Source organism: Seriola aureovittata, chromosome 8 (genome assembly GCF_021018895.1).
Source record: "Seriola aureovittata isolate HTS-2021-v1 ecotype China chromosome 8, ASM2101889v1, whole genome shotgun sequence".
In the NCBI taxonomy this organism is placed as follows: domain Eukaryota; kingdom Metazoa; phylum Chordata; class Actinopteri; order Carangiformes; family Carangidae; genus Seriola; species Seriola aureovittata.
In genome coordinates, this window is record NC_079371.1 from 13,125,882 (window position 1) to 13,143,424 (window position 17,543).

The 17,543-nt window shown below is 39.1% G+C and overlaps 2 protein-coding genes across 3 annotated transcripts; both read right to left on the bottom strand.

The window, feature by feature from the left end:
* Positions 1–40: 40 nt before the first annotated feature.
* Positions 41–3,908, bottom strand: ttc9c (tetratricopeptide repeat domain 9C). 2 transcript variants are annotated; one of them, XM_056382263.1, is made up of 4 exons: positions 3,342–3,908; positions 1,643–2,006; positions 1,278–1,460; positions 41–629 (listed from the first exon to the last, which is right to left on the bottom strand). In XM_056382263.1, exons 2-4 carry the CDS (start codon positions 2,001–2,003, stop codon positions 472–474), a joined length of 702 nt encoding a protein of 233 aa, XP_056238238.1. In that variant the 5' UTR covers positions 2,004–2,006; positions 3,342–3,908; the 3' UTR covers positions 41–471. The 2 variants fall into 2 exon arrangements, with proteins under 2 accessions (XP_056238238.1, XP_056238239.1); XM_056382264.1 differs by lacking the exon at positions 3,342–3,908 and adding an exon at positions 3,156–3,298.
* A 117-nt stretch (positions 3,909–4,025) lies between these two features.
* On the bottom strand, positions 4,026–15,762 carry LOC130173231 (high-affinity choline transporter 1-like). The gene is made up of 9 exons (XM_056382259.1): positions 15,487–15,762; positions 10,086–10,311; positions 9,120–9,233; positions 8,244–8,399; positions 7,623–7,771; positions 7,178–7,321; positions 5,506–5,659; positions 5,203–5,420; positions 4,026–5,117 (listed from the first exon to the last, which is right to left on the bottom strand). Exons 2-9 carry the CDS (start codon positions 10,267–10,269, stop codon positions 4,560–4,562), a joined length of 1,677 nt encoding a protein of 558 aa, XP_056238234.1. The 5' UTR covers positions 10,270–10,311; positions 15,487–15,762; the 3' UTR covers positions 4,026–4,559.
* Positions 15,763–17,543: the final 1,781 nt, after the last annotated feature.

The window sequence follows — 17,543 nt, forward strand, 5'->3', positions numbered from 1 at the left end:
ATTATATAATGTTTGTCAAAAAGACATCTGAGCTTGGACATTATTTATAAAAAATACTTTACTTGAAAACTCACAAAATCAACATTCACAGCACTGACCAGACAACTGCAATCATGGAGGCGTTTTCAGAACTTAGTAGTAGTGCATGAAGAGTCACCTTTTTGTTCAATATCCAAACCCTTGCTCTTTTAGATAAAAAAAAAAAAAAACAGCTCTGTTTCCATGTTGCTAGGAAACTAATGTTCCGGTCCTCATCTTTCTATTTTCAGCAGCGGCATCTTAACTTTCATACTGACTACATTCCTGTATACTGTACAATCCTTACTCCCCTAAACTCACCTCATAAGCGTCTAGAGGAGAAACAGTAAAATTAGTGATTCAGGATGTGTGATCTTTCTTCAGTTGCTCTGTGATCAGTTGAACGCAGTCTCTCTCAGGTTGAGGCTTTACTTGGTGGAGTGAATGTGCAGGCTAGACTCCCTCACCAGCCCTGTTGGTTTGGTCAATCCCCTCTCCGGAGCTGTTCTTCGGGCCGGTGGAAAACATGCCTCGATACATGGCCTTCTCTTTTTGTAACTCACGATTCAGTTTCTCCTCAGCTCTCTGCAGGTGCTTCCTCACGTTAGCATCTGCAACAGAAAAATCAAGACTTATTTTGGAGAGGCCTTCTTCAAATATGTCAGAGAAGGCTTGGACAGAATCTGCAGAATTGTGATAGAGGCGTTACATATACGGATTTGATTTATACAGCAATTATTTGACGGAGCCAAAGTCCAAAAAAACCTCTCTTTACATGTCCCATACTTGGTCTTGCAAAAATTAACAGAAAATGAATGAACTGGCTGTGATAAATTGGTCCATGAAATAAAAATACAGAGTACAATTTGGTCTTCGTCAGGTCTGAATTTGCACAGTGTCAAATATTTTAAGTTGTATCTCATTTGATTAATTGGGGACAACTGATAACTTGTTAATGAATAAGCTTTAGAGGTGCTGAGGGGCAGATTAGGCGTTTCCCCCTGTCTCCAGTGTTAATGCTAGGCTAACTGGCAGTTGCTTCATATTTAACAGACATTTAGGATGGTAGTATTGATCTTTTAATCTAAATCTCATTAAGAAAGCAAATAAGCTCATTTCCCAAAATGTCAAACTATTTCTCTAAGGTAAAAAGTACATCATGCTCCGTTGTAAGTGGATCACATTTTGAAATAAAACCATCTTGACAATTTTTTTTTCTTTTTCTGCTGTTGATGATACTGATGTGCTTGGTTTTTTACCATTAGGCTGCTCTCTGCTGGCCTGGATGAGGTACTGTTTGGCAGTCTGTGCATCTCCCATCTCCAGAGTCGCTACACCAGCCCTGTACAGTGCCTTGACATCACCTGGTCGCCACTTCAGCACCCGCAGGCTGTACTCCTGCACACGAGCGTAGTCAACACTTTGTCTCTGCAGCAAACAGGCTGAAAGAGATAAATATGTACATCTATATTATATAAAAACATACTTAGTGATACTCAGAATAGTTGTGCTACCACTGGAATACTTTTTAACAGAACATGAGATGTATTTAAGTCAGTATTTCCACTTGGGCTGAATATTATAGTGGTTGTTCAGCCCTGCATGGTTGTGATGTTTTATTTACCAGCTAAGTTGTTGTAGCAGTCCACTTGTGTGTTTCTCAGTAAAGCCTCCTGTTCAGGTGTGAGAGCAGGTGTCTCAGCTCCAAACCCTTTCACTGAGGTCATCACATCAGAGTCGAGGCCTCGGAGGACAAGCAGAGCGCGGTGATAACGACCTATGGCTGAGCGAATGTTCTTCTCCCTGTAGAAAGCGTTTCCTTCCGTTTTCATTTGGGCTGCTTCCTCTAGCAAAGACCACACTGGCTTTGTGTAAGTTCGTCGGTGTCCAGAAGTGCTTGGTTCTGCCGCTGCCGCCGCCGCTGCCCCCTGTGCATTTGGATTCTCCTCTCTTCCTGTAGCCTCCATTTCTGCTGTGGAGCTCATTAGCTGGTAAAATGAGAGACTTAAGGTAAATGAAAGTGTTATGAAGTCATTGAAGAAGACATCATCTCAAGCTCCTGTTAGACGCTGCTGTTGTACATTTAGTCCTCTACTCAATGAACATACAATACCTCCAATACCAATACCACTTTTATTGTCACTGTCATTATTAGACTGATATGATAAACCATCCAGGACATCCATCCATTATCTATACCGTTTATCCTTATAGTGTAACAGCGCTAGCCGCCCCCATCCAGGACAATAAAATCAAAATTTGCAGTACTGTATATATTATTTTGATTGTTTCCTGTCCTATCTGTTTGGCAGCACCTGAAGGTTGCTCAACATCCTGCTGGATCATAATTTTTTACACATATGATTACAATCTTTCATCTTTCAATTTTTCATCCCGATTGTTCCTACTGTAAATTCACTATGACAGGGCACCTGTATTGCCCAGGGATGACGTGTCAACACTACCTATACCAAATCTCATTTTGAGTATTGATACTGGAGTCAAGAGGATCGATACCAAAAAAATAATGGATCTATCACACGTTAGATGACACCCTGGGCACATGAACACATGCAATACTTGCACCTGCGTTGCTGATGTGTGCATTACCACATTACCACTGAAAACTGTCTTGAATTTAAACATTCAGGTGATTAAGTAGTTAACAGACTTGTTTTGTTTGTAATTCAAATACATTCAGAATTAGCCAGGTATAATGGATTCACCACATATGTGATATATGGTCATATTTAGTCCCTTACATGATAGCACAGTAGCTGCTTTCCCATAAAAAAATTTCCACCTCTGTATTTCTTACTGATGTCTGGGAGGATTTCATTAACACTGGGGTTCACCGATCTTACACTTTCATCCGTTCAAAACATACAGACCGATACATGAGACACTAAAGAACTCATTAAAAAGTTTTTTTTTTGGCAACAACCACTTACACAACACTGTGAGAAAACTTAAAATGAAATGTTTTACTTTCATGACTGCCACTTTGCGATCCTTAACTTGTATGTACCTGAGGCACTGCTTTGGCACATTAGTTTCTATGGCTACACTGAAGTCCCTCCTAGCCTACGCCATAATTTCCAAACGTCATCCCTTAGCAACATTTCAACGACCCTTACCGAACTTTCACGAACAGGAGACCGGAGACAGGTTAGTCGCTACAGCTAAGCGAGCTAACGGTGTTACCAAGCTATCTTCAACTCCTCACTCCCACTAGCTTACTTTCGTTCATTTAAGGATGTCTACACATTTTAAAGGTGTGGTACATTAAAATGTGACGGATAAAGTGTTATGCATTATCTCACCTTACAAACTACCGGGACGATAATCAACCGAGAGCTAACTATTCGGATAGTTCTCCCAGTTGACAACCATTCTACTGCTGTTGGTCACTTCCTTGTTTTCTCATGAAGTGGTAAAAACTTCAGCCACACGCAGCGTTACTGCCACAACAAGGCCGACCGAGGAATTACAAGTACCGTTACATAGACACAAAAATATCTAAATATATTTTCGCCACATTATTTTATCAAAATCATGATAGTGTCTCTTTTGTCTTTTAGGAAAAAAAAAGTCTTGTTATAAAGTATTGGACAGTATTTCTAAAATTTACTTTGCATGTTAAGAAACCTCTTGGGTGATGCGCACTAAACAAAGTGAAATTAAATTTTAGCCTCCCTACACTCACAAATGTATTTTGCTTATTGTTGCTTCACAGACTGGAGTATGTTCAGAGTTTGACACTGGAAGACTGTTTTCAAATTGATCTACTGAAGATGGAAAGTTTGAGCATGATTGTGACAAAATCTCCAGTGCACATACACTGAGAATGGACCTTTCAGAAAAGTAGGTGACATCTTGCATCCGTTTAACTTTTAAAATTAAACATATTTGCATATTCATAGATTATGGAGTCTTCAAGTAGGAAGACGGGGTAGGCCAGATGTCATTTTAAGAATTTCCAACAAGGCAAAACCATTAAAAGCTCATTCCAAGCAGAGAATTTTTAAAATGTCTTAATGTGGATGGGATTTTTAAGCGCCCCTTACTTAAAAACCTTATTTGAGAGCTCAGACATGTTAAGTGGGATAACTTTCAGCTGCGTACCTATATAAGACATTATACACTATACGAGCATAAATGTCACAATGTAAGGGAGGGAGTCGGAGGTCTATAGATTTATCCAGCAACTCCAATCATTCATTCATTCATTCATCTTTTTCATTAATACACAGTTTCCTAGCTAATTTGGGCATTAATTGATTGTTTGAATGTTAAATTTAAAATTACACCACTATCAAGGAACAAAAATCAACTGTTCAGTTAATCAAACCCCACAAAAACATAATTAAAGCCAATGAAATTACTACAAATTCACTAGCACGTGCCCTTCTCCCAAAGGATGAATTCTTACACCATCATGTGGCCAAGATCATTATTTTAAAAAGAAAAAGTATTGTATGTAAACATGATAATATAACTATATAAAAAACACATTTGCATTCTTTTGAATTGTTTCTCTATCAGTCCTGCTGATTTGTGGTCAACATTAATTCAGTCTCATTTTGATCTTCAGGTTTCTCCTCCTCGTCTGCTATGTTGGTGCCATTGCTCTTTAATCTTAATTTCTGTGGCGGTTTGGGGGTTTTCACTTTGAATACATCCCACCTCCCAGAAATCAGTCCTTTGTTGAAGAGCAGTGAAGCCAGGTATGAGAATAACAAATTGGCAAACATGTTGGACAACATGCAGATAGTCATAACAGGAGAGCGCTGGACATACACACCGTCCTCAACAGTGCAACCTGGGAAGTGGAGAATAACTGGCAATCCTATGGAAGGATCACCACTCAGCACTCTCAACAACACCCCTACTATCAAGCCCATGATGGAGCCGTAGCCATTGGAGATGTTAAAGAAGAGGACACAGACGAGTTGAGGGAACATGATAGTGTAGGTTATGCTTGAGCCCAGGATCCAGAAAACCATGATGCTGTTGTGTAGGAAGGACAGTGATGTGCCAGCCAAGCCCACCAACACCACAATGACACGGATCACCCACTGGAGCTCCCTATCTGATGCCTGCAGGAGGGAAAGAAAAGGCCTGTAAGATGAAACAGAAAAGAAATAATCACAAGTCTAATCTTCCTACAAGGTCTCCTCATACCTTGGTCCTCAGGATGTTCTTATAGATGTTGGATGTGAAGATGGAGGCAGCCGACAATAAAGCTGAGTCTGTTGATGACATCACGGCGGCAGCTACAGCTCCAATACCAATAATGGAGATGTAATTTGGGGTGAGGTGCTGCAGAGCAATGGGCAGAACCTGACCAGCCTCACCTCGCTCATATGGGGACAGGGGGCCATATAAGGTCATGTTCCAGTCTGACAGCAAAACAAACAAATATCAAATAAATTATCATAGTTTCACAATTCTATTCTACTCAGTTCTCAATTGCTGCAGGCCTACTCGTTGATGCTGCGACTGCTCCAATCAACACAGAAGGGATTCCAAGTATGATGATGAGCGGAGCTGCAACAAAGCAGGTGATCCTGGCTGTGGCTGATGAGGAGGCCGACAGCGTCCTCTGGTGGAAGTCCTGATATCCAAGGTTACCTAAAGTCTTTAAAAAACAAAACAAAATTTCTACATTTACTTGCCATCACTCTGGGGCATCAAAACTCCAGCAACACTTAGTAGTAGTAGTAAACAGAAGAACTTCACTTGACTGACGCGTTTCGGCTCGTGGCATTCATCAGGGTCATCATAAAAAATATCGCAAGGGACATTTAAATGAGATAGGTATGGAACAAAAAATACAAAACAGCCAATCATGTGTGAACACATATATAACTGCCCATGGGGCTTCTCCAAAAGTGAGTTTGGCCTGTGGTCATGTGGCTTCAGGTCAAACCTTGTCCCAGGCAAGGGGACATGGGTGCCACCCTGTTTTATTCAAAGCCTGGAGAAGTGCACCTCAAGGACTGTACAAGAGGGACCTTGTCCCAAACTGTGTCCATTTGATGTGGCATGGCACCCCCACTAAACTCTTAAATTTTAAAAAAGTTTGAAAACGTGCTTATTACGGCAAAGACAACAACAAGAAATTCATAAAAACATTTCAGAAGTCATCATAAAAATACATAATATACATAAATAAATCCAAACCCAAAGGTCTTAAAAGTCAAACTCAAGAAAGAACTTGCCAACACCGCTCAGTAGGAAACCTCCATAAAGGAGCTTTATGTGTTGATGAGCACTGGCCTTATAATGTGGGTTATTTACAATGTGACGTCAAGTGATTTAGTTATTTATTTAGGTTTTATTGTTCTTTAGAATCTAGAATCTAGCTTTTGCCCCAAATGACCCTAGAATCGCCACTGTCCTTACCACATACTCACCTTCTAAATTAAAAAAATATGCAGATTGGACTGCAACAGCGGGACCAGTCCTATAAAAGTGAATGCTGCTGACTGACTGACTGACTGACTGACTGCAGTAATGCTGACAACTTAGTGTCTATGTTGCCAGATTTACCAACTTTTCAGACACCTCTTCTGAGAGTAAGTAAGAAAAAAACTGATTAAGGGCTGAAATTGGGCAGAATGCAAATATAACGTGGTCCCACCATATGATTTGATAGCAACAACAGAGACCTGATAGGAAATTAGTAAAGAGTGAGGATGGATGAGGGATCTCCCCAGCTGGACTCAAATCAGGGGTGTTACAGTTACATGGTCAGTGTCTGAAACCGCATTTTACCAGGACGCCCAAGGGTAAAGTTTTCTTATGCATCCCCTGATGGGCCGCTATTACAGCAGAGATTTTGACTTATATTAGGAAAAGAACAGGTTATACTAATTACTTTCATGATGGCTCTGTTTCATTCAAGTGCTGGAGTTTTATTCACAGTAAGCCAGCATGAACACAACCAGGATGCAGAAACTGAAGCAGCTAAATGGAATTCAGCCATCATTACATTTTATTATCTTCTCATGTGCTTTTTCTGTTGAGATATGTGAAAGTGTCAATGGGATCGGGGTTAAATGGCAGACAAACTAATGCCTACTCCTCTGGTATGAATGACTTCATGTGCAGATAAACTAAACACATTTACAAAATTACTGAATCCAGTCCTTACCAATATTAAGAAATCATCAATCCACCTCCATGCGCTTTCTTTTTCTACTGTACCAATCCAGGGGGCCTGGTAGGTAAAGTTGAAAGCGGTCTTGGTGATGTCAACTGAGTGGGGGTTCATCATGATGAAGGGGACAGAGATCCACTGTAGAAAAGACAAGGAACAGCTGATATAAACATTAAAATGTGCATATTTGGTATGCTGATGTTTAGAAGCTTGGAGGAATACCTGGAAGGAAGCATTAATCTTTCAATAAGAATAATTGTGTTCTCTTCCTCAAGAGCTGACCTTGCACTCAAGATTTCCTATATAGTATCCGTATAGTAGCAGGTATGGCACTTCGAAATGTCTTATTTCATTAATACTCAGAAAAAATAAAGTAAATGCTATTTATGGATAAGGTATGATTCAGCTGCCAGATGCAGACACTACATGAGGAACTCACCAAACTGAAAAATATGAGTGTTAGCTGTATGATGTCTGTGTAGGCCACAGAGTAGAGGCCTCCCATCAGGGTGTATACGGTGGCTACTGCTGCAGAGATCCAAATGCAAAGAGCATAGGACAAATCCAGGATCACACTCATAGTTGAACCTACAAAAGTGACATGATCACATAGATTCAGATTTATATTCATGCACGCACAAACATTAAGAAATTTTAGAATATCTGCTCATTGAGTTTAGCACGATAGCCACTGTGCTCTGTGTAATCTATTTGACAGGTTGACATGTAATAGATTATCACCAATTAGTAACGTGCCTGTTTTTGTCCAGGCATTCTGAAAGAAGTTAAGCATGTTTCAACCTTTAACTTGTTGATTTTCTTGAATCATTACAGTGGCTCAAATATAGGATGCTTTTTTTCCCTGGAATTTTGGTGTGTATTAGCAGGTGTGTTGTGTTCTTGCAGGCAGATTTAATCACATTTCAAATCAAAAGAATAATAAGTTTCAAGAAATCATATAAGTTCATTATGGTGCAATAAGTAAATAATGGTAGGAAGAACAAATAGTGTTATTGCAGTAAAATGATTCTTAGAGAAAACTGACATCAGTGTCACTTACCTAAACCGATAAGAGTTCCTGTCACCCAGATTATGTCAGCAATCAGTAGTGCCACAGACAGAACGCCACCAATCGAGTTTCCATATTTGATCTGGAACGGGTCCATCATTGTCACATATTTTTTGTCTCTCATCTCCTTGGCGAAGAAAAGTCCACCTTAATAATTGAATTGCACAAAGAAAGACAGGTTTGTGTTTTTGTATGGGAATGCCACTGCATGTATCCCTGCATTTTCTTCTATTCAAAAAAGTTTTCCACTGATTTAGTATTTAAGTCCTATAATTGAAATGTTCAAAATCTGATGCAGCAAAACTTGAGATTTTATCTTTTTATTCCACACACTCAAAAACAGGTTTATTATTACACCACCCACAATGCAACTTTCCCACTGACAGTTTGGTCAGAGATTCAGTTGTGTTATGGTAGTGGTGGCTAATGTAGCCTCAAGCAGGGATGAAGAGGGAGATGCAGAGGTCTGGTAAGCTCACTTCTCTCTAAATCCATACCCCCAGATTTCTTTCACTTTAAACTTTAAAAGTCTTCCGCCCCAAAAAACGCCTCAAATGACATCAATTGTGGCAATTACTCAGATTTTATACAACTTCCTCTGGAGCCACAAAAGGCTTTATACAACTTCTTTCACATATGCTCCTCGAGCACTACTGCATATATGGAGTTCCCCTTCACTCCACATCTGAAATGTCATCTCATGCAAATGTAAGTAATTATTATTTGGTGCTGATAAGGACAGATAGGCTCTTGTCCACACTGTCTTACAGTACGGGTCTTGCCGGACAAGTCATACATGTGCTATGTCTTCCAGGCTGGAAAAGTACACAGTATGATACCATTGTGTTATTTGAAAACCTGTCTTACCCACAATGAAAGACATGGCTGCTGTAACTGGCATAACAGCCCAGGTGAGTCCCATGGTTGGAGTGTACACAGCCTCTGTCATACCAACGATGAAGCCTCCCCCAACAAATGTAGCTGCAGGAAGATCAACACACACACACACACACACACACACACACACACACACACACATACAGAGTATATATATATATACATTTAAGGATTATCGTAATTATTGAACATTTGAAATGCCGCATAAAATTACAGGCTAAAGGATAATAATCAAAAAGTAAGTGATGACATTCAATTCAATCAATATTGGGAGCACTACAGATTGCCAAATCAATATTTAGGCTAAATTATGTTTTTACAGCACAGGGGAGGGTCTGTTTTTCAGAGGGTCATATTCAATTTCTTTGCAAACTTGTCAGCCTACTCACCAATAAAAGTTCATACAAAAAGTGCAGAAGTGTGCAAATATAGATATAGATTATATAAAAAAGGGCGTAAGGCCAACACCTTAGTAACTCTTGGTAAGTTGAAGGTTGCAGAAATTAGGTATAATTTTCAAAATGATCTAAAAAACACTATATTCATTGTTAAGTTTAAACAATGGTAATCTAGAAAGTTAAAATAGCCAAAAGCCTGACTACTGCATGTATAGGGTAATGTCATTATTAGTTCAATGCAGCTGAGAGGAGCTGTAGCAGCACGACAGGATGTGTTTCAAATAAAGAGCTGCTTCAAATAGATCCAGTAAAATAAGGTAATAACTTTATCATAAAAGCTGTCATGTGACAATCTTGTTAAACAATGTATAAAGATAGCCACTTTGTGCAGCGATGGATAAACTGGAAGTCTAAAAACTTAATGAGACATTTACCTATAGATTAGAATCTATAAAAATAAACCAGATGTCCAGATGTTACCCAGAAACTAATTTTCTTAATGTGTTTCAGCTGTTTTCCCTTCCCTCTGCGCACTCACCCGTCATGGTGAAGACTCCCACCACGAGGCTGATCCCCCTGTTTCCCAGGAGAGTGACTGCTGTGCGGTCTGCCTGGCTCTCCTTCTGCACCTGCTTGGACCTCATGGAGGCCCAGATGCCGGTGCCCAGAACCATCAGGTAGAAGACAACCATCACCACCAGTCCCGCGACGTTGAGGCTCATCGTGCAGTGATACTGTGCCTCAAATGCTCATTCACTGACTACCTGTTGAAACAAACACAGGGTCACTTAAAAATTCAATGAATTGCTCAACACCAGAAAAACCAGTTCAAGAAAAAAAACATTCAGAAGCATTAACATTGCTTTGATATTTTCGTTTTTTGTATTTTACATTGTATTAGAAATGTATGGGTTTAGCCCACTTAATTGTAGTCAAACTAAATGTTGTAGATTGCTTACATAGGCTATTGTGCAGATGGGTGACACTTTACCTTCAGTATCATGTCACTCTTTCAATCTGAACGCTGTAGTCTTTTTTAGGAGTGGTTGCTGACACTTGAGATTGCCCTTTAGCTATTTTTCCACATGATTTCTTACAACATTTGGTGATGGCTCCACAATTCACACACATCCAAGCCCATGCTTATCTTCTACCAGCATCACCAATGTGGTTTACCCATATTTAGGGTTATTTAACCACACAACCTCACAGTTGATATCAAGAGGGCAGCTGCACAGGAAGAACACGTAATCCTTGTGTACAAACTTAAAAATATTCATTGTGACAACCAGCTCTCTCTTGCCCAGACTGGTGAGACTGATAAGGACAGCAAAGTCAATAAAAGTTTCTCCTTCTCCCTATGATTCAGACGAAGTCATATCTAAAGAACTGGACTTTAAAGAGAATGGGAGATGGCACTCTTTAGGTCTATTGCATGTTACGTCGAAAATTCATATTATCTCATGAATAGTTGAGACTAAGTACAACCCTTTTGAACAATACACCTGGCTCAGCGACCGCTTTTAAAACATCGTGTGGGCAAAACAGAGCCCCATAAATCATCTGTGCAACAGGTTATCGTGAGCCATAGTTACATTTTTTGTTAGGTGACATCTAGTTGCCACAGTAATTCTGACAGGAACAATGGAAAAGAGCGTTAGATGGACATGTCGCCTCCATGACGTCACCCATAGATTTCTAAAGAGCTGGGTGAACTGAAAAAAACTAAAAGAAAAGGAAAAAACACGTTGCCACAAAGAATAGCACACCCTCAATTATTCATGACTTTTTGACCTTTTGACAAAATTGAAATAGGTGAGTTTTACAAATATACAGTACAGTTACCAGAAAAGGGGCAATTAGTTATAGAGACCAAAACCGTTTTTGTACCAGGCTGTAAACATGTTTATTTCTGTTGTAAAGTTTGTAGGAATTGGTTTGCTGTCGAAGCCAGCCTCAAATGCCCATTAGAGGAAGTGCAGTTTATGAATTTTTGTCACTTAGTGTTGGGTTCATTTTTTTTATTTCAAACCTGAATTTTTATTGAGTAATCTTCAACTTATCTATGATGTAAATGTCTTACACAATTTCCAGTCACTGTTCCTGATTTGGAGTGTTTACATTCAGCCAATTTCTGGTAACAGCTTTCTTACTTCCTGCGAGTACAACTTTGGTAGAGATCTTCTCTCATCACAGCACATTTAATGTTCCCACGATGCCTCACAGGGCAAGTTTTATCCCAAAATATTTTTAACAACTGCATTAACATTTTTCCAGCCTTATCTTTGTGCTGGTCCAGAATATGTGTGTACGGTCCGCCTCCGTGGTCCCACACAGGCTTCAACAGTGTTGTTGTGCAGCAAGTTCCCTGCTTTTTATTGTGTGTTGGCTTCATTTTTCAACCATGGAGTTGCCAGGATGGATGGATGGATAGATGGATGTGTCAACAAATCACAGGAATTTCACACAGGAGGCCGGTGTTTCATTCCCGTGTGAAATTAACAGTTTGTTGTGTGTTTTAGTGGCACTCTTAGCCTTTTCCTAAACCTAACCAAGTAGTTTTTATGGCTTCCCCCAACCAAGCCATGACCGTTTATTATTGTGACCATGGCGACGAACGCCTGCCACCGTAGGGACACTATTTCAGGAGACGCTCCAATGGGTCGTATCAGAGGGTTGCAAACAACTTATATGGTTGTTCAGGTTGGGGGACTTGTCGTTTTTGAAAGCTGTTAGGCAAGCTACCAGCTACTACCTCTACTGGTGACTGCAGCTACCACCTCCTATTTGTACACAGCTAGCAGCTTATTGTCAGTTACCATCTCAGGTTCTCACCAGTTACCGTCTCATATTACCAGACCCAGCTAAAATTCTTATTAGTTACCAGCTCTTATTGTTAGCAGCTGTCAGTTCCTACAGGTGAGACCAGCACCTGTTAAAATTCACCATCCTGTTTTAACTAGTTTTTGGTTTACAGTCGTTACAGCTTCTCAAACTCAGTGTCTTTGTCAATCTCCTTGAATCTCTGTGTTTGAAATTTGCTCTATAAATATATATGAATATCTTGCCTTGCCTTTAATATTATAATATTAAGACAAACACTTTATTAAATGTGTGGTACATGGGCCAGTTAGTGATCCAAAAATATTTTTCCAGATGTCATATGTGGGTGCATCTCACATCTCTTCCACTGTTTTGATTTTTACTCAAAAGGAGACACAAATATTGATTGTTACACACAACACTTTCCTAATTTTTTTGACAGAGGAGAAGAGGCTGTTTATCAGACTGACAAAGTGATTGAATAATGCAGCTGCTCTAATCTGCTTTGAACCTGCAGTTTTATCAAACTTATGCTGCAAACAAATAAAATATATTTTATTTTTAGATTTTATTTGTTTTTTCTGTTTTTCCATCATATTAAAATTAATAGATATGTGCAAACTCTAGGTTTGAATAATAAAAGAACAATCACTTGTGAAGCAAATATTCAGATCCCTTACTTAAGCATGTACAAATGACACACTGTAAAAATACTTCATTACATGTGAAAGTCCTGCATTGAATGTTGCTTAAGTAAAAGTAAATCCAACAGCTGGAATGAAACCGGCAGGACAGTCCTGATAACCAGGACTAAAAACAGGTATCTAACTTCCTCTTCAAAGACTCTCTGCAGAGCATTTTTAAGGAAATACATTTGATACGTTTTGAGGTTTAGACATCATAGTTTTATGCATCGTTATCCAAGACCTTAGCTGTTCCAGGAAAATGTATATATTGGTAATAAGAGCTGTTATAGTAATTATAAGTTTTTGTAACTGCTCAAACCACTATAATCCATCTCATATGATTCATGTGCATAATACACTCCGTATAATATTATTAGTAATATTATTATTATTTCTGTCACAGTTTTTCAGGTTCTCATTATACACTGAGCATAAGACAAAGGTGGAAAGCCATCTTACTCTGGCTCCTACAGTGAGAAAGGATTACTGTATTACTGTATGCAATATTGAAAGACAATCAAATAAGATGTCACCATACTCATGATCTATTTGCAGAGTTAGTGCAGCTCTGTCTGTTGCAACATGAAGGTAATATAATAAAAATTTATGACCTAAAGACACAATCCAAACTAGCTGACTCTTAATGAGTCAGTGTCTGACTCTGTCTTATTACACGAGTCATGTGGGGAAAAAAATACATATTTTTGGTAGTGGGGACTTTTATACGTGTCTAGCTGCATGTAGGGACCCCTTCCCTTATCTACCTTCCTCACTGTCTTACAATACCCTTACCTTGTTTACTGACATCCCCCTGCCCTTCACTCTTGGTCAGTCTAATGTCTCAGATCTGTTCTGTGTCAGTAAACTCACTGTATTCTGAAATACACCACAACAGCAAACTTCAAAACTAAGGACTTTAGTGAATTTTCTTCTACAAATGTTAAATAACAACTTAGTCGGAGTTATTAAAGTTTTTGAATGCTGCTGATGGTCTATATCCATCAGTTAAACAGATCAAAACTCTATATTCATCTAATTACATTTCAAAAGTTATTACTTGAGAAGAACTGTAGATGCATCTCAAAATTGTAATAAATGGAATAATATTGTACAGTGCTTATAATGAAACTGACAACTTAGTGATATTTATGCAGATCTCATTTCCTTGTGAACTGTAAATATCTCTAAATGACTGCTTACAGTGACATTTAGTTTGCACTTTATAAATTATTATCCTCAGGAGCATGAAAAGATACTGACATATGGACCTGCAGCTTATTCACTCTTTGTAGCTGTTTCTCAAACAGAAGCGAACACTGCTTTATTTATCAGCAAGCTAACTATTAAGTACCAACCTTTAACCATTCTGAAACACTGCTAGGGAGAAGGGTTCACAATTTTAGTGACATGATAGCATTAAAGTTCACCTGACATCTTCACCATCAGCATCAGTGTTATTACCACGTTTCAACAAACCGTTGTCTGACATGCTGCAGGAGTGGACTGAAGAATGTACTCAGCCAACAGTAGGTTGGTTGACTATGGTTTACTTGTCATGCTAATAATGTAAAATCTAAGAATTACAAATAAAAACATGTCTATGGTTGCCTTGGTGGCTCACCTGGTAGAGCGCGTACCACTTAGGCTTAGTTGCAACTGCATGTCATCCCCTCTCTCTCTCTCTCTCTCTCCCTGACTTTCCTGTCTGTCTCTCACTTCACGATCAACGCTTTGTGAGTTCAATATTCCCTGGAGCCCGAGTTAACATGTTGCTATCTGGCCAGCAATTTAAAAAAAATCCAAAAATGTTTCATTTACTATCATAGGAAATATTAACAATCAAACTTTGCTTTAAAAACTGAAGTAGTTGCAAAATCAATCAATAGATTGTGTCACTAATAAATTAACAAACTTGAAGGAGAGTTTTCAAAATGCTCACCATGAATGAATGGCTCAGGATGAAAGGTCAACATGAGACCCCTAGGTCTGTTGTAGTTACTGCTTTAAATCTTACAGACACACCCGTGGTTTTTCCAATCTTAATCTGCAAAGTAGCATTAGCTGTGAAATGAATGTACTGGACTATTTTCCTGTGAAATGTAGTGTCAGTATAAAGCACAACAAAATGGAAACACGCTGATGCCTCAAGGCTGTACTTCATAGTAATTTACTTGACTAAATGTACTTTTCTGGGTTGTCTAGCCAAAGATATCTGCTACTACCTGCTGCCCTGAAACAGATGTTTGTTGTATCGCAGCCAGATTAATGTTAGCAAACATTTCCCAGCCAGGAAGTTCAATTCAGAGTCAATTGGCTAACTTCAGCTGCAAGTATAAATGTAGAAAGAAGCCGTTAGGCGGCCTCTAACTTTATCAGTTTTTTAGCAAATGAAACGACTGAATGAACATCACCCACCCATGATGTACTTACCAGTCTGCTGTGCCTCTGCTCAGCTGTCTGTACGGATGAGTGTAAATTCATCCAGGACTGTCTCTGTTGTCCTCCTCTGTCTTTCTGCCTGTCTCATTGTCAGTCATAGCCCCTCATGTGAACGGGGAGGAATGAGCTTATCACTGACACCTGATGTTGGGTATGGGGGAGGTTCCCTGCAAAATCATGCCAAGGTTAGTTAGGAGTAAAAATATGATAAATATTTGCAGTTTCGTTTTACCCCTTTGGCTCAAGGCTCCTCAGTTGTAAGTGATCCATTCTGTTGCATATCAGAGATGCTTGTTTATTTCCTGAGAGCAAACAGCAACTTCTTTGTTTAAAAAACTTTTTTTTACTCACTGCATATTGGCCAGTAAAAGGACTGTGTTTTCATTTCGACTTGACAACTTTTTCACAGCTCATGTGACCGGATAGTTGTTTTGAAAAAGAGTCATGCAGTTAAAGTGGTACCACTCCCTTAAAAAAAGGCACCATTTGTAAAGGGTGTATAAGTTGACAACCGATCAGTTAGTAACCATGAATAAGAACCAGTTGCCAGGTTGTGGAAAATCCTCCCCCAGCAGAACACTTTTGTCTGTTTAGCTCTGCTATTCATTAGGCAGACCTCTCAATGTACTGCTTGACCACTTATCTGCTAGAAAAGGTTCTAGTTATTAGCTAATTGGTGGATTGTAGAACATTTTGTTAATTACTTATCAACATTTATAATTGCACATTAGTGATATTGATGGCTTATAAGAAATTGTGAAACCCAAGACACACCATTAATGTCATACTAACATTCGTAACTGCTTATTAGAAAAGGCAACATTTTTTAATAGCTTACCAGAATTTATAATTGCATTATTATTGGAGAAAAACACTTTACAATAGTTCATTTATGTTATAAAAATATGACACTGATCTGTCATGTGAGTGATCAGATACTTTTTATTACTGAATTGTATTTTGAACTGTGGATATGATTGTTCTTATAAATGGGTGACTGAATGACAAAATTGAAGAAATTACCTCCACTGCCACAACCCGCAACCGTTCTTTTTTTTTTTTTAAAGATGCAAGTCTGGAAAACAAACACTTGGTAGTTGATTGAGAGTTGAAATATTTAGATGTAGATATGACTCTCCACCTCTCCAAACCCAGACATTTAAAATCTGGAGGTACAGTGGATATTAAATGAAAAGGGTTCATATCTTATCCCAGATGTATTCAGAACAGACTTTTTATGATAGTTTTGACACCCGTTGTAGATCAGCAGCTATATTTTTCCAGTTTGGAAACTGGAAGCAAAGTTGACAGCCCATTGAACAGTGGTGTGTTTGTTCAGACCATGAAAGGCCTGTGATTATGTCTGGGAGAAAGGCTGTAAAACTGTACAGCAACTCTATTGTCCAGCCTACTTGAAATGGCATCTGTGTCAAGCTAATTTGCATTTGACCTGAATGATGGTAAAAAAAAAAAAAAACAACAACAAAAAACAAAACGTGTCACTCAGCCTTCTGCCTAATGCTAATCCCTAATGCTCCTATTACCACTGGGACCATTTTGGACTTAATCTTCCAGTTGGTCCTTCAGCCCCTGGTACTTTTTGATGTTCATGTGTTCCTTCTTACAAGTGTTGCTGTCAGTTGGGATTGCCACAGCTATCACCCTCTTCTGCTCCTTGTCAACCTCAATGTCTGGTTGGTTAGTTTGGTTGTGGATGTTGCTCCTCTGCATGCATTGCATGTAACGCCTCTCGTTGGACCTGCTGTGGTAGTAGTACTCCATCAGTTCAGTATTCTCTGTTGCAGTCCATGAGTGTTGTTCCAATAGGCCACTTCTCATTAATATGTCCTAATCCCCCTGAAATTAATTTGGACATCCTGAGGTAGGCCTTGGACTATAAGCCTGGGGATGCTTACTGAAAGCTACAAAAAAATATTACAAGTCTTGACAGCATGTAACAGGCACAATCTCACCCCCTTTCTCTGACACTAAATTTCTCACCTGGTATATATGCCTCTCTACCAGCTCAGTCCTACAGTTTACATACA

Coding starts and splice junctions, on each gene's coding strand:
- ttc9c (XM_056382263.1), bottom strand. CDS start 2,003: ATGAGCTCCACAGCAGAAATGGAGGCTACAGGAAGAGAGGAGAATCCA. Junction 1,461..1,642: donor CTGCTACAACAACTTAGCTG/GTAAATAAAACA, acceptor TATCTCTTTCAG/CCTGTTTGCTGCAGAGACAA. Junction 630..1,277: donor CAGCAGAGAGCAGCCTAATG/GTAAAAAACCAA, acceptor TTTCTGTTGCAG/ATGCTAACGTGAGGAAGCAC.
- LOC130173231 (XM_056382259.1), bottom strand. CDS start 10,269: ATGAGCCTCAACGTCGCGGGACTGGTGGTGATGGTTGTCTTCTACCTG. Junction 9,234..10,085: donor GGGAGTCTTCACCATGACGG/GTGAGTGCGCAG, acceptor ATCTTCCTGCAG/CTACATTTGTTGGGGGAGGC. Junction 7,772..8,243: donor AGGAACTCTTATCGGTTTAG/GTAAGTGACACT, acceptor TCACTTTTGTAG/GTTCAACTATGAGTGTGATC.